Here is a 15,201-nt window from a genome sequence, read left to right as displayed (position 1 = left end):
TTTAGAATTTTGAAGCAAAATCATAAATGTTAACCTCCAAACACATTATTTATAAGCACATGTAAAGAAATCATCTGACAAGAAATTATGTTCTGCTTCCAATTTAATACTTCCAAGAGACTATTTCAGCTATGAACTAAGTTACGCATGCATATATATAGATCCCATTCATGATATGCATAATTGTTACTGAATCATTGAAAAATAAGTTAAAAGAGCTTTGCCAATTCTAACTAAAACCCAATTACTATTAATTGTCAAAAACCATAAAAAATAAGTAGTAGATGTCTGGAAATGACAGAAAAGAAATCAACAATGAAGTGAACAAAACTTCTAGATTTGCTTCAACACTAAGTACATCCAAAACACATACATAAAAATAGAATTTAGAAAAGTGAAGTTCCCTTCCCCTTCTTGTCTCCACCAATCTCAAAATGTTTGCACCTCTGCAGAAACAACAAGCAATAAGAAGCATTTCAAAAACAGCTGAAATGGATTTTCTAAGACAATAAGTCACAATAAGCAAAAAAGTTGTTTAGACAAAAGGCATACCTTAATTGGATGCTGAGACACGTGCTTGCAACCTTGACATTGCAACCTCAAAACAATTTTCTTGGTAGTTTTGGCCTGTTCAAAAGATTACAAAACATTTTATCAGGCCTAAAACTCCTAACAGTAAATAGTGAGATCACATTTACAAGTGGCTAATGCTAAGATGGAATTCAATGATGTACAAACAGTATTAAGTAGCAAATACTAGATATCTAGTATTGAAAATACCTTCTTGTGGAAAACAGGCTTAGTCTGGCCTCCATACCCAGACTGTTTGCGATCATAGCGCCTTTTCCCTTGTGCAGCAAGACTATCCTTTCCTTTCTTGTACTGGGTAACCTTATGCAAGGTGTGCTTCCTGCACTCCTTGCTCTTGCAGTATGTCTTCTTTGTCTTTGGAACATTCACCTGTGAAACACATGATATTATAATTAAACAAGGGGAACATTTTCAAGCCAAATCTAGAGCAGAAACAAAGACAGAGGACTATAGGAAATTCCAATTTAGCATAAGTAAATTCACAGTCCAACAAGAAACACTAAACTACATATGGAAATATCCAACAAATGGAAAAAGGAAAACACCTACATATAAGCCATCAGGTAACCATATGATATTACCAACACAATCAATCATTTGAAATTTCCTTCACTATTATTACTGAAAAAAGTAAAAAGAACCAAGTTATAGTTGCGCTTTTCAGACCTGTTCGCTTACCCCATGCTTGGTATGATTAATTATAAATACAGAATTCATTTGAAATTGATAAATGTTGGTTTACTCATTAATTCCATGGATTGAATTCATCAAATTGATACGAGTACTTCTTTTGATACCAAAGCAAAAATATCAAAATTACAAATAAATTCCACAACTTTTGAGGAATTCATCTCTACCAAACAATCAATCACACCAAATTAGTATAATCCATGACTATTCAAATCAAATCTAGAAAACCAACTTTAGTTTCAGGATCTTGTACTTCTACAACTGCTTGACAAAGCATTAAACTTTTCCTATCGTTTTTGTGCATCTAATTCCCTTTATCAAAGCCAGCCCATTCAACCCAAATGATAAAAAAGATAACGCTACATTCATTCTGCATTCACGAATCTACTTCGCAGCTAATTTCTTCATTAACAACAAACCCATTTCGACCAAATGAATAAATACACCAAAAAGCGCAGCTCTAGATCCAAGAATCAATTCAGGGTACAAAGAAAAACAATAAATAAAGGAAAGAAATGAAAAGAAATACTTATTCATAAGACAGTAATTTTAGGCATTAAACATCATAAAATTTGTCAAACAAAGAAAGAATATTTAAGAAAAGTTGAGACGCAAAATACCATTTGTGCTGAACTTGATAAACCCTAGAGTGCTGCAACTTGAAGGAAGGAGGCGTTTTGAACGTCAAATGTAAGATTTTATAGTGCTTAGCTAGTCCTTGTCTAGGGCTTCTCTTGCTCTCTCTTTGAAATTGGGCCAGGCCTTCTTTATTTATTTGCTTCTAGCATTTTGCAAGGTTTCTTTAATATTGATTTTGACGATTAATCTAAAAGGGAAATTGTTGATTTTGCGCCCTAAATTTGGGTGAAATATTCAAAAATTAAATTTTTGGCAAAAGAAAAATGCTCAAATATGGATTAAATATTTTTGAGTCCCTAAATTATGATCAAATTAATACTTATGTCCCTTAATATTTGAGTAATTATTTTGAAGCACCTAAATAATGTTGTTGTTGTACTGTGAAGTCCTTCCATCCAAATTCTTACTTTTTTTCCGTTTATATAGATTAAAAAGTGAATAATTACTCAACATTTAGGGATCTAAGTGTTAATTTGATTATAATTTATGGACTTAAAAATATTTAATCTTCCACTTAATATTTGCTTTTCAGCCCATATAAATGGAAAAAGGTAGGAATTTGGATGGAAAGGCCTCACATTGCAACGACAACATTATTTAGGTCCTTTAGAATAACTACTCAATTGTTTAAGGACCTAAGTGTTAATTTGATCACAATTTAGGGATCCAAAAATATTTAATCCCTCAAATATTAATTTTTTTGGCTAATTTCCTACATAACTTGTGTAAATAGGGTCAATTTGCTCGTGTTTTGAGTTGGGGTGAACATTTTTTGGCCAATTCGGTTTATTTTATTAAATTTTTCAACCGAAATTTTTTCAACTTAATCGAATTTAACCAAACTAATTTTTGAATCGAATCTAATGGAATCATTTTGGCTGAATTAATTTTGATCATTAACCGAACCGAAGTTAAAGAAAATGAAAAATTGATTAATCGAACGAATTTAACCAAAATTTATAATTAACTGACTTTAACCGAAATAAAAATTAATTAAAATTACTAATCACTACTTAATCAAAATAAAAATTAAAATATTCTTAATTTTTAATTTTATTATCTATTTAATTAAAACGATGTAATTTTGAGAATCAATTAATTTGGTTAAAAAGTAATTACTTTTTAGCCGAGTACTGGAAATTTAATTTTTTTTAACCGAACCAAATATTAACCCCTATTTTGAGCTGAAAAATAAAAGCGGGTGACGCTTCTGAATTTTCTCTATACAGCCTTTTTTTTTAATCTAAAAAAAAAAAAAGTATCCTCTATTCAGCTTTATAACGCTACCGTATATTTTATTTTTTTATTATTGTATTATTTTTTTAGTCTTACGAGAACGCCCATAAAACCTCTTACTCCATGTTAATTCAACCCATAGCTGTTCATCTCTTATAAAATATCGCCGGAAAATTTTGGTTTTAGAGAAAACCGGCGAAAAAAGCCAACTACTAGGCCCAGTATATAAAAATGAAGCGACGTTCCCTCCGTCCCATAAAAATTATACTCTGTTCTATTTTGATATGTTCCAAAATAATTGTCCACTTTTATTTCTAGTATGCATTTAAAGTTTTTTTTTTCCATTTTACCCTAAAATAAATTCACATTTTGCATGCAGTTGCATTTAGTTACATCTGTAAGTTTGAAGCTAATTCATTATGTGAATAAGGGTAGAAAAGGAAATGTCTTCTTAAAATTTGTAGGAAAAAAAAATATGGCGATCGTTTCAATCTTTTTAATTTTGGTCTCTCTAAAAATATTCCAACGGCATTAGTTTTAGACTCTATTATTGTTTCTTTTGTTTTGCTCCTGCTCAGTCATGGTCGAATTGACTCGGAACCTATACAAGACAAGCAAGCTTCCCTTGCATTTCTGTTTCGAGAAAGGAAATGCAAGGATTTATATCTTAAATCTAACGTTCAAATGTATATTGATTTGCAAATGGCTGTGCCAAAAATGTCAAACACAAAAAGCATCAAACCATTGACTTAATTCATTAAATTAGATAAAGGCAAGTATATCCATTCAATTTTCTTTAAGTAACACTTAAATAATCCCACTCAACATGTAAAGTACTTGCAAAAACATAATCTAGAGGCAAGTATGACTTCACTAAACCTCAATCATCCTTAGAGAAATTTTTCTTCACATTTGAAGTTTGAAACTAGAATTTTCTGCAGTATTAAGAATACTAACGAGCAAACACCAAGCAGCTAACATATAATTTTGTTTTTCCCCATTTTCAATTCATTTTACCTAAATATCAATCTGAAGAATATAGGAAATTTAAGGGAACTTGCACTGCTAGTCTTTTGAAATGATTAAGCACTTGAAATTTGTGTTCCCAGTGAAAAATTACAAAAAGATCAACATGACTAGCTATCCAAAAGGAAATTTATACAACTTGGATTTTAGAATTCACATATGAAAGTTTTCTTTCTTCCTATATCAATCCAGCAAAGAGCGTCTGAAAAGAACTCAGCAGTCAGCTATGAACAGCAGAGTCTTTCACTAAGCAGACTTCCTAATAGCTAGCTCAAGGAAAGGAGGATTGCCCTACTCTTGCCCAAGCATGAACATCTTGAGCGTGAAAGTTTGCAAGGTGGCCCAACATTGAGGCAGAGTAGGGTCTTAATACCATATTATAAAATGGACCATGCCGAACTCACTCCCCAAACGCTTGTTCATGGGGAGGAGGATTCTCCAAGTCTTATATTTCGAATACTAGACACCAAATCAATGTGGGATAATACAGATGATTGCTCTTAGAGAAAGTCTTAAACAGTTGTAAGTCTATTATCTACTATTGATCAATATAAAAATTGCAGCACCTGATTATTTGTATCTCTTCATAGAGTGGATTTGTTTAATAACTAAACCAATATATCTTCCACAGAGTAAGAAACCAGCCCCAAAAATAGCATTTCCATAAAAGATTTTACATGTCAGTTTAGTTATGTTATTTATACAGGGACTTGAAAAGAGAAGTTTAAAATCAAGAACAGAATGTTAAGTCTAAGGCTGCTACATCAGCATTCTAGTCACTAGCTTTAGCATAGAGAAGGTGGAATCTCTATTTGATATCGTATCAGTGATACGTAGTAGCAATGGTCTACTATGAATATTATCTATCTACATACATTAGTAATATTTTGTTTACAAGTATATGATTTTCTAGTTTTACAGGCATAAAGAGTCCTATTAGAGAAGAAAATATATTTCCTCTTCTTTTCAGTTCATCAAAGCCAACAACAAATACAAAACTCAGAATCATGGGAAAGGCCAATACATGGCAAACAGTAGTAGACTGTTCGCAGAATCCACTTTAGGCAAGATTATGTCTAATATCTATATTCCATACTCTTCCAATGGAATGCCAGCAACATAAATTTACATTTAGTAAAACAATCCTACGATCATAAAATGAAAGACGATTATGTTCAAATAACAATGTGTAGCTCTCATTATATAGTCTAGTACTAGCTCAAAAGAACAATCAAATCCTATAAATAAGAATACCCAATAAATTCCAAAGGCTAACATAACAATAACTGGAGTACAAGTATAGGCAAGCATGCATTAATATGGGCATTCAATTGCACATTTGATACAGCACAAACTTACAACTAATAAAGATTGGCCAAAGAATATCCATTACCTCCAAAGCAAATCCCTGTCCCTGTCTGCAAAATCCCTCACTTTGAAACCAAAAGAATTTCCGGTTTCTTGGCTTTACTGGGGGTGTTAGCATTGGAAGAAGCATTGGCAGCAGCAGCCTTTACTTCCTCCCGGCCTCTCTTATCAAGCTTAATAAGACTTCGTGTGGCTAGTATTGCTTGTGGAGCCAAATCATGAGACCCCCTTGCATACAAACGTCTAACTGCTACAGAAGCTGCATCCTTAACATCTTGTGAATTCAACGGCCCCAATAAACAATGTCCCAAAATTCTCAACAATGGCTGCAAAATCTCCAAAGGTAAAGGAATCCTCACCCCTTTTGTCTCTAAATCCTCTTTGCCATTTTTTTCCAATCTCAACTTCTCCATTTCCACTACAACATCATCACTCTCATGCCCATGACCATTATGATTATTATAATCATCCCTAAAGTTCCTATTCATATCCTCCAAGAAATACCCATTTTCATTTCCATTTTCAATTTTAATTTCTGTGTCACCATCAAATCTATTTTTACAAGCACAATCTTGTCCAGCCCACTCACTTGCATATTTACACAATTCTACCTTAGACCAACTCGGCATTTGCGAGATCTGCTTGAAATAACAATCAAGTACAACACCAACAATAACCGGCCGCTTTGTAGACTTCACCGCACTATGTGGTTCTAGAGGCTGCGACAAAACCCCAATAGACGGCCGAGAATGATCAAGTCCATGTGGATTCTGTTTGTTTTGAGGTATATGGTAAAGCGACGGCTGTGAAAGATCAGGAATCTGGATGAGAACCGGTTTTCCAGCCCGTGATTTCACCTCGGAAGAGTAAATGGCGAGAAGAACAGCCTCGAAACCTGCAAGAGAAGGAGCGGAAGTAGAATCCGATGAGTGGATCCGAGAGAGATATAATCCTAACAGAAGAGGAATAAAAGAAAGAACAATTAGGCGGAGCTGAGGATCAGAGGAGAGGTAGGTTTCGTAAAGCCATTCGCACAGAGGATCAGAACCAGAACCAGAGGAAGGAGAATAGAGAGCAGAAGAGAAGAGAGAATACGCGTCTGCAGAGGAAAGGAAAGAAATTGCTGGGCGGTCGGAGTCGGCGAGAGAAGAAAGAGAGAAAGAAGACGAAGGATCGGAAGGGAGGAGGGAAGAAAGAGAGAGGATCCGAGCACGAGCTTTGGAAATGGCTTCCCACCAGGACTGCATTGGGTCGGTAGTGGTAGTGGTAGTGGTGGTGTTTGAGGAGGTGGTGGCGTTGGAAGTAGGATGAGCAGTGGAGGAGGAGGTGGAGGAAGAGGAAGGAGAGTAATTGTCCATTATCGGAAACGCCGAAACGTTGGTGGGTTTGACGATGACTGACCGTTTGGACAAGAAATGGAGAAATGGATTGGACTTTGGTTGGGGTCCCCAAGGAGTATGACTCGGGTACAGTTTTGAGAAAAAGGTTCAAAATTCGATTTACTCCTTATCTTTTCAATTATGTTCACTCAAGTCCAATTTTTAAATTGTGGCCATAACCATGTCTCATTCCGTTAAATGTTTACTATTTTTTATTTTTTTTAACAAGAATTAAAAAAATTATTAAATCGCTTTAATTTTAGAATAAAATAAAGATAATTGACTAAATTAGCTTTAAGTAATGTTTATTTTATTAAAATAAATTTCAATGCAAATATTTAGATAAAAGTAAAATTGAAATAAGATAAATAATTTTATTTTGAGTTTTTAAAAATTTATTTAAATAGAAAAAAATTAAAAATTATCCAAACTAAAGAGTAATTTTAAAAAATTAGTCCCCATGATTCGAATACATATCAATTCTCGGGCTCCACTGTTATCTGCTACATTCATTATTTAGTCCCTGAATTATAATGAATTGCATAAGTTAGATCCGGCTTTGAAAATTTAATTGTATACTTCTTATATTATTATTCCATTACACTAATGAGTTGTTCCGTTAAAACTCTTTTAAACTCTGCGTTAGTCAACTTAAATTTACTAATAAGAAATAAAGAAGGTCAAACAGTTTAACGTTGCTTAGTACAAACAAGTCATCACACTCCTCTACAGCGATAAATATATAAATATACTCCTAAATTTTTTTAAAAAATTCTATAATATTTTGAAATTTGCGAATAACTTATTACGCCACTTAAGATATAAAAATCGATAACTTTACACGTTTTACGGAATAATCCTAGAATAACTAAAAGAGCGTGTATACACACACATTAAACGACAGCTTTTCATTTTTCATTTTCCTTCATATTTTTCTCTTGTCTCTTTCTGTTATCTTTTTTGCGATTCTCTTTCTCTCTTCCTCTCGCTTTGTGTCTCTCTCTTGTTCCTCTCTTTCTCTTAGCTATTCTTATTGAATCTAGATGGTCAAAGATTCATACAACGCCAAATCGAGATGGAGAAGAACTCATATAAGGGCATTTGTGTGCAAATCCTAGTCAATTGATAAAATAGGAAAGACAAGCAAGATGGGTTAATCCCAGCTGCAGTTTATTATTTTCATCAATTTGTGTTTCTTTTATTTCTATTTTCTTAATTTTTCTGATATTTCCATCTCTTGAATTATTTTGTGATTGTGTTTTTGAATTAGGATCGTTTTTCTTCGATTTGAGAAAATTTTTTCTTTAATTTTATTATTTGTAGAATATTAATGTATAAAGATTTTTTTAAATGATTTTGAAAGAAGGTGAACAAAATAAAATCCTACATTATTCTTGTTCTATAAGAAGCTCGTTCTTCATCTTATATATGATTTTCTGCATTTGAAGCATAATGCTATAACTTTTGATTATACAACTTATTTTCTCAGTGAGAACTTGCAAATTTAGAGAAATTTTTCAGCTTTAACATTAATTTTCATATTAAGATTGAACGAATAATAAATCAATTAGCATTTTTTATTTGAATGCCCTTGATTAAATAATTTATTTATTTTAAATTTACAATTTAGAAAAATAGAAAAACAAAATTAGATTCTGGGATTATTTGCTTTAATTCCATTTATTGACTTGGCTAGTCCTTTTTAAAAAAGGGGTTGATTTTTAAAATTCAAATTAGTAATTTTTTAAATATAATTTGTTTCTTTCTATATATTGAATTCTCAAAGAAGTTCTATTCTTAATAATAATTTTTTATTTTCTTTTTTTTTTATAATTTGTAACACTATTAAGAAATTTTATCTCCCTTGCAATAAATAGATGGTCTCTTGATGATTAAACATTAATTTTCTTGATATTTTTTCTATTATATTCTACATTTATTTGACTTGAAAGAAAATGGCATTTATAAAAACAGAAAAACTAGAACTACATATTTCTGTTTTAGGTCACTTTTAGGGTTTAAAAAATTTACGTGTATATGCATATATTCATTTTTGTAATGCATTAAATACATAATATTGTCAGAAGTAATTATCATTATCAATTTAGATCTTCTCATTTTTCTTACCTAGCAATAAAAAATAATTTTGTATTATAGCTATATATAGATATTGATTTGGATTGAGGGAAGCGTTGGAAATTGAGTAGTGACTTGATTTTCTTTTTGGGCACTTATTAAGATTTTAAGAATATACTTTTATAAATGGATTAATTATAAATTTAGTGTCTCTATTTTTGAAAATTTTCTATTTCGATATTTCAACAGAAAATATTTGCAATTAAATATTTAAATTTCCAAAAAAATTTTCAATCAAATATCTCGGACTTACATGATAAGCCTAAAATACAAATAGAACGTGGATATTGTGCCAAAATGATTTTTTTTTTTTTTTTTGCTGACATGGATATTATACCACCATCTTTCAATTCTCGTTCTCTATACGCTTCCTAGACAAAAACGCTACTCTGCAACAACTCTCAAAATTTTCTTGATCCTAATTCATAAAAACAATAAATTACAATGCCCATTCAATTTCAAATCAATATCAACATTTAAATTTAAAAACTCAAGCCAAATCTATTTTTGCAGGACCAGTATTTACTCTCTAAAAACATATAAATTGGTTAAAAACAAAAATAAATTCAAGAACAACTACAGAAGTTAAATTAAGAACCAAACAATCTAAACCCAATAAAACATTAAAAACATAGAACAACTGAAAAACCAAAAGAAGAAAGTACAAAGCCAAAAATCGAAGAAAAGTGCAAAATCCAGAAAGCTCTCTATTTAGTAGCTGGGAGAGAAATAACAGAAAAGGTCGATTGTAAACTTTGAATCTAAACAATAGCTAACAAAAGCCCCCTATTGAAATACGAAATAAACTGCAAGCTATTAACTTTATTTATGCAAAATAACTTCACAGCAACCAAACAAAAAGAAAGCGAAGATCGAAAATCGAAGAGAGAGAGAGAGAGAGAGAGAGAGAGAGAGATAGAGAACTTGCCTGAGCGAGAAAGGGGGAAGGTGATAGTTTTTGGACAGGACAACTATTTTTAAGAACAGACAATAATGGTGCTCCAACATCAATAACACCTGGCACAAATTTGTTCGAATTTCACATACCTGCCCCCTTCATTTCTGCTTTTCGTGTTTTATCTAGTCCTAATTTATGAGCGTGTTTGAAGTTCTGGGGTTTAATCATGATGTTTCCGGTGATATCAGCGCGGCGGAATCATTTCAGTGGTTGTGGGTTTCAAGGAGGTGACCGGGGCAAAAGCATTTAAAGCTGAAAACGAAAATTTAAAGGGTTAAGTGTTGAGGGGTTTTAGGAAGGAGGAGACCAGAGAGTGGAAGATGGCTAATCTTGTGTTCATCGATGAAGAGATGGCGTGGTGAGAAGATCCAGTGCAAAAGAAAGTAACGAAGAGGACCATTTAGGAGATGTCCATATGGTTTTTTCATGCTCAACTGGTGTGAAAGATTCCAATGCTACAGAGGTTTTAGCAATTTTGATAGCCCTCAATTTCTTCTATATGGAAGGTTGGTGTAATTCTACTATAATCATCGAGTCAAACTCCTCCAATGCTATTCTTGGGTCATTATGTTTCTGCCACTCCTTGGACTCTTTGGGATGAGATTCACGACATCTGGGCTCTGTCTTCCAAGTTTGTTAAGGTGGATTTCTGCATATTCTCCGATCTGAAAATGCGTTTGCTAACTGTCTAGCAAAATAGGGTGTCTCTCGTGCAAATGACTTTTTCGCAAACCTTTTTCCTTCTCTGCAACCTTTGGTGTGAATAGTTGCCTCTACTTCAGTTATGGCGGGATCTGTTATTGGTTCACTGCTAAGTTTGCTTGTTTTGCTTTGTTTATGTTTTGCTTGTTTGAGCGTATTCTGAGTTGCTAAGTTTGTTTTTGGTTTAGCTTCACGGGAAGACAAATTAAGCATTTTAAAATAAAGTTCTATATTTTGAGAGATTCAAAAAGAAGAAGTGCCCTTACTGTACTGGGAAACTAAAGATCAAGTTATTAATGCTTCTACCAAAGCTTTTGTCTAAAGTTAAAGTTGAAGCTTTGAGAGATAAGATGAGAGTTTGCAGTATCAAAGACAAGAAAGAGTGTTAGAAACTGTCCTAGACATTGCAAAATACAACTGCATTTTTTAATTTAAGATGTTTTTATTAGAGGTTTTATTTTTATTTTGTAACTGCTGTTTAGGATATCAATTATTAATGTTTGTTCTTATCATGGCTAGAATTATGGATAACATATAATCCTTATCTTCATTTATTTTTTATTATATTTAAATAATTTTTTGTTTTTAATAAAATGTATTCCTTTTCAATCTTCTTTTCTATTCTGACATTGATGAACATTAAAACATGGCATCAACTTATCGTCAACTGATATACCTTTTGCGATCAATCCCAATTTTGATGTCTCAACCACTCGAACCTATTTGATTGTGCTCCCATCATGCATAGGTCCTAGATCATATGGTTATCATCCTGGTACTTATGGTAACTCATATGTCTTGCGTACTACTTTGAATTTGATTTTTGTACCTAACTCTTATATTGTACACACAGGTAGCCATGATTAATGTAGGAAAAAGGCTATGGGTGATAAACTTGAGGCACTTGAAGGAAAATCATAAAAGGGATATTGTTCCACGTTCATCTTGTGCATCCATTATTGGTAGTAGATGGATCTTTTCTATTAAGATCAAAGCCGATGGATATATTTCTTAAAAGATGTAAAGTTTGTTTGGTGGCTCAAGGCTATGAACAAAAGTATATATAGCATTAATTAAGAATAAGCATTTGCTCCTACTACTAAGATAAGGGTCGGAGGAGGGAGATTGGAAGAGTCCAGACCCTCAAACTCAAAACAAAATTTAAAAATTTACTCATAAACAGTGCTAAAAAATTATTTGTTCTTTGATTTGGAACCCTTTAATTTTGAAAATTTTCTTTTGGCCCCTTCTAATTTCAGATTCTAGCTCCGCCCCCCACTAAGATGACAATTCCAGAGTACACTTCTAGTTATTACTTCTATACTAAAATAGTCTGTTTCTCGTATGGATGTAAAGAATACTTCTTACATGGAGATTTAGAAGAGTTGAGACCAAGAGGTCCCATGTTGGATTTTTCACAATGTAACATTTAATATTAATTTGTATTTCTTCCCTTTAGTTTCTTGATAGGCTTTCAAATTATTATAACTGCAGCTGATAATGTAAAATATAGAAAATTCATTATATAATCGAATAGTAAAAAAAAACAAAAAAAAAAGGCAAAAATAGAAGAGTTGGTGCATACGAAACCTCCACCCACCTGTGAGTGAAGATATTATCATTTGTACGACATGATAGGTGGCAGTGGTGACATCTACACGTGTACTTGGATAATTGGCTAGCCCATGCTTGCACATAAATATATGTGTAATATTGTCAACTGTGAGGATGGATAGAAAAAAATATAATGAAAACACTTTTCTCTTGTTATATATCATTTGATTTGGATTACAAGGATAAAAGAATATATATATATATATATATATATATATATATATATTCTTTTATCCTTGTAATCCAAATCAAATGTTTTTTACATAATAGAAATATCATATTCTCTTGAACCTTTTAACTTTAAATCTTTGGTTTTCATTATTAACATTTAAAACTTGTTTAAAGAATTAGATTTTGATTTCTGGCTGAAAATAACTACTAGCAGAGTGTCACGACCCGATACTATGGGCCGGACCGGCACTAGGGCCCAGGTAAGCTTAAGGCCCCCGAGGCCCGTAGTAAGCCTAAACTATTCTACTAACATCAGTCACACCAATGAATAATAACAGTAAGCCCATACCCGTAGGGTTTAAATATAATTATTATACAATCCGGCCCAAAATTTAAATATCTCAATTGAAGTTTAATTTTGGGCCTAATACGATAAGTCATATTCAGGATATGAGTATACTAGTATGCCTACGTCTAAAATATAACACGTCATTCCAAAAAAACGCATACGGCAAGCCTAATTAAAATACACAATCCTATAACTGCGGAATTCAATAATAATCTGATAATAGAGTAACTTATACATCCAAAATTAAATAGCAGAAATATGAAGGTTACATTTATAACTCTGCGGAGGAGATTGCAGAGCTTCAGTCGAATCAGCTGCTTCCTAGTACCTGGGTGGTTTGGAGAGAAGGGGGTGAGTTTTGCAACTCAGTGAATAATAATAAATAATACACACCACATACAGTCACACGAAATGCACCCTAATATACTAAATGATCACACCACAATCAATCATATGGCATAACATCAGCACCCACAAACAATTTCACCTTCAAATAATCACATCACGTGGAAATTAGTCAGTGGAGTCACCGAATCCCCCGATGAGCCGTCCTCCCACATGGCCCATCCTCTCACATGTGCACCAGGGAGCCGATCCCCCATACTGGCCGACCGGTCTAATCCTCACTTGACCAGCCCTCTCATTGTTTTTCCACTATCTCTTTTCTTTCCTGTACCAACAGGAGGTAACCCGGGCGTCTCCATCAAATCTAGATCATCAGGCGCTCACAACAGGAGGCCACCCTGCGGGCTGCGATCAGATCTAGATTATCAGGTGCGCCCAATAAAGAAACCAACCTGTGGTTTTCCATATCACACAGATCATAGCAGCAGGTGCACACGGGGGCGCCGATCTCCCATTTACCCGGCCAAATTTCATATCATATTCAGGATCCATATCACATATACCATTCTCACAAACCCATGGTGACTCACTTCATCCCAATTCCACATAAACAAATCACAATATATGCACAACACAATTATTCAAACAATTCTTTCAACGTACCACATCAAATACATCCAAATATACAATTATGCATCATAAATTAAATATGAGCTTTAATAAAATACATATATAGATATAAGGTTTGTAAAGAAAAATGCTATATAAATGCATGTTGATATGCATTATTTATTATTACTCACAGTGGTCGAGAGCGAGGTCCTAACTTTGATTCTGTCCTGGAGGAGCACTAGATGGACCCGGGCGATCTAAGCAAAGTAAGAATGACATCGGAAAAAAAAAAAAAGAATTATATCAGATAAAATATTTATTCATCACACTTCTAATCTTAACCTATTTAATTTCTATCAATAATTTACTCTTTAAAATAATTAAATTTCTATAATGAATTTTATTTGCCACCGAAATTCATTTTACTTTCTACCGAAATTTCGGCAGCATCTCCCCTAAAAATTGGACTATCCACCTGTTAAAATATCAACAATATATATCTAATATTTGCAAACCACACAGCCCATCCATCGGGCAATCAATCAATCCAATTTTCCATCCTCCATAAATCTCGACATCACCACACAATTAAAATTATACATTACCATAATCATTATATCTAAACTACCTTAATTAAATCAACACTAAAATTATAAATCTATTAACTAATCACAATTACTAAATTAAATTAACTAACTTAATTAACTACAAGTAATAAGATTAATTTAATTAACTAACATTAACTTAGCTAGATTAATTAATTACAAATGATAATAACATTAATTTCATTATCTAATATTACTAAATTAATTAACTTCAAATAATAAAATTAATTTAATTGACTAATATTACTAACACTAGCTTAACTACTTAAACTAGCTACAAACAATTAACTACAACTAACTTAACTAATTAACCACTAACACTAATTACTAACACTAACACTAACACTAACTTGACCAACTGAATTAACTACAAAGCATTACTTTATTCATTAAAACTAACTTAACTAAATAGATCAGCTAAATTTCATTCACAAATCTTAAAATTTTACCCAATTTTATAGTGTTGCCGGAATGCGATTAACCGGAAATGGGGCTGACGGCGTGGAGAGAAGCGGAGCAGCAGGCACGGTGGTGGCGCGACCAAGTGAAGGCTGTGCTGCTGCCGTGCGCTGCGCGATCTGGCAGAGGGCGGAGCTGCTGGCAGTGGCGTGCGACGTGGGAGGCGTGAGCTGCTGCTGTCTCGCCAGGGACACAGGCGCAGTGAGGAAGAAGGGAAGGAGGGAAGAGAAAAAGGAAGATGAAGAAGAAGAAAAGAAGAAGAAGAAGAAGAGGAGGGAGGAGGGTGGTGGCGCTGTGGTGTTGCTGGGTGGTCGGAGGCGT

At 33.2% G+C, this 15,201-nt stretch overlaps 2 protein-coding genes across 2 annotated transcripts; both read right to left on the bottom strand.

Annotated features, from left to right (window-relative positions):
* Positions 1-227: 227 nt before the first annotated feature.
* Positions 228-2,041, bottom strand: LOC105634334 (large ribosomal subunit protein eL42). The gene is made up of 4 exons (XM_012217180.4): positions 1,902-2,041; positions 781-960; positions 553-627; positions 228-446 (listed from the first exon to the last, which is right to left on the bottom strand). Exons 1-4 carry the CDS (start codon positions 1,902-1,904, stop codon positions 387-389), a joined length of 318 nt encoding a protein of 105 aa, XP_012072570.1. The 5' UTR covers positions 1,905-2,041; the 3' UTR covers positions 228-386.
* A 3,310-nt stretch (positions 2,042-5,351) lies between these two features.
* Positions 5,352-6,987, bottom strand: LOC105634335 (uncharacterized). The gene has a single exon (XM_012217181.4). It carries the CDS (start codon positions 6,906-6,908, stop codon positions 5,613-5,615), a length of 1,296 nt encoding a protein of 431 aa, XP_012072571.1. The 5' UTR covers positions 6,909-6,987; the 3' UTR covers positions 5,352-5,612.
* Between the last annotated feature and the right edge of the window lie 8,214 nt (positions 6,988-15,201).

The sequence above is a fragment of the Jatropha curcas genome, chromosome 8, assembly GCF_041381405.1.
Source record: "Jatropha curcas cultivar XTBG-Jc1 chromosome 8, XTBG_Jcur_1.0, whole genome shotgun sequence".
Lineage (NCBI taxonomy): Eukaryota > Viridiplantae > Streptophyta > Magnoliopsida > Malpighiales > Euphorbiaceae > Jatropha > Jatropha curcas.
This window is presented reverse-complemented; position numbering and strand designations above follow the sequence as displayed.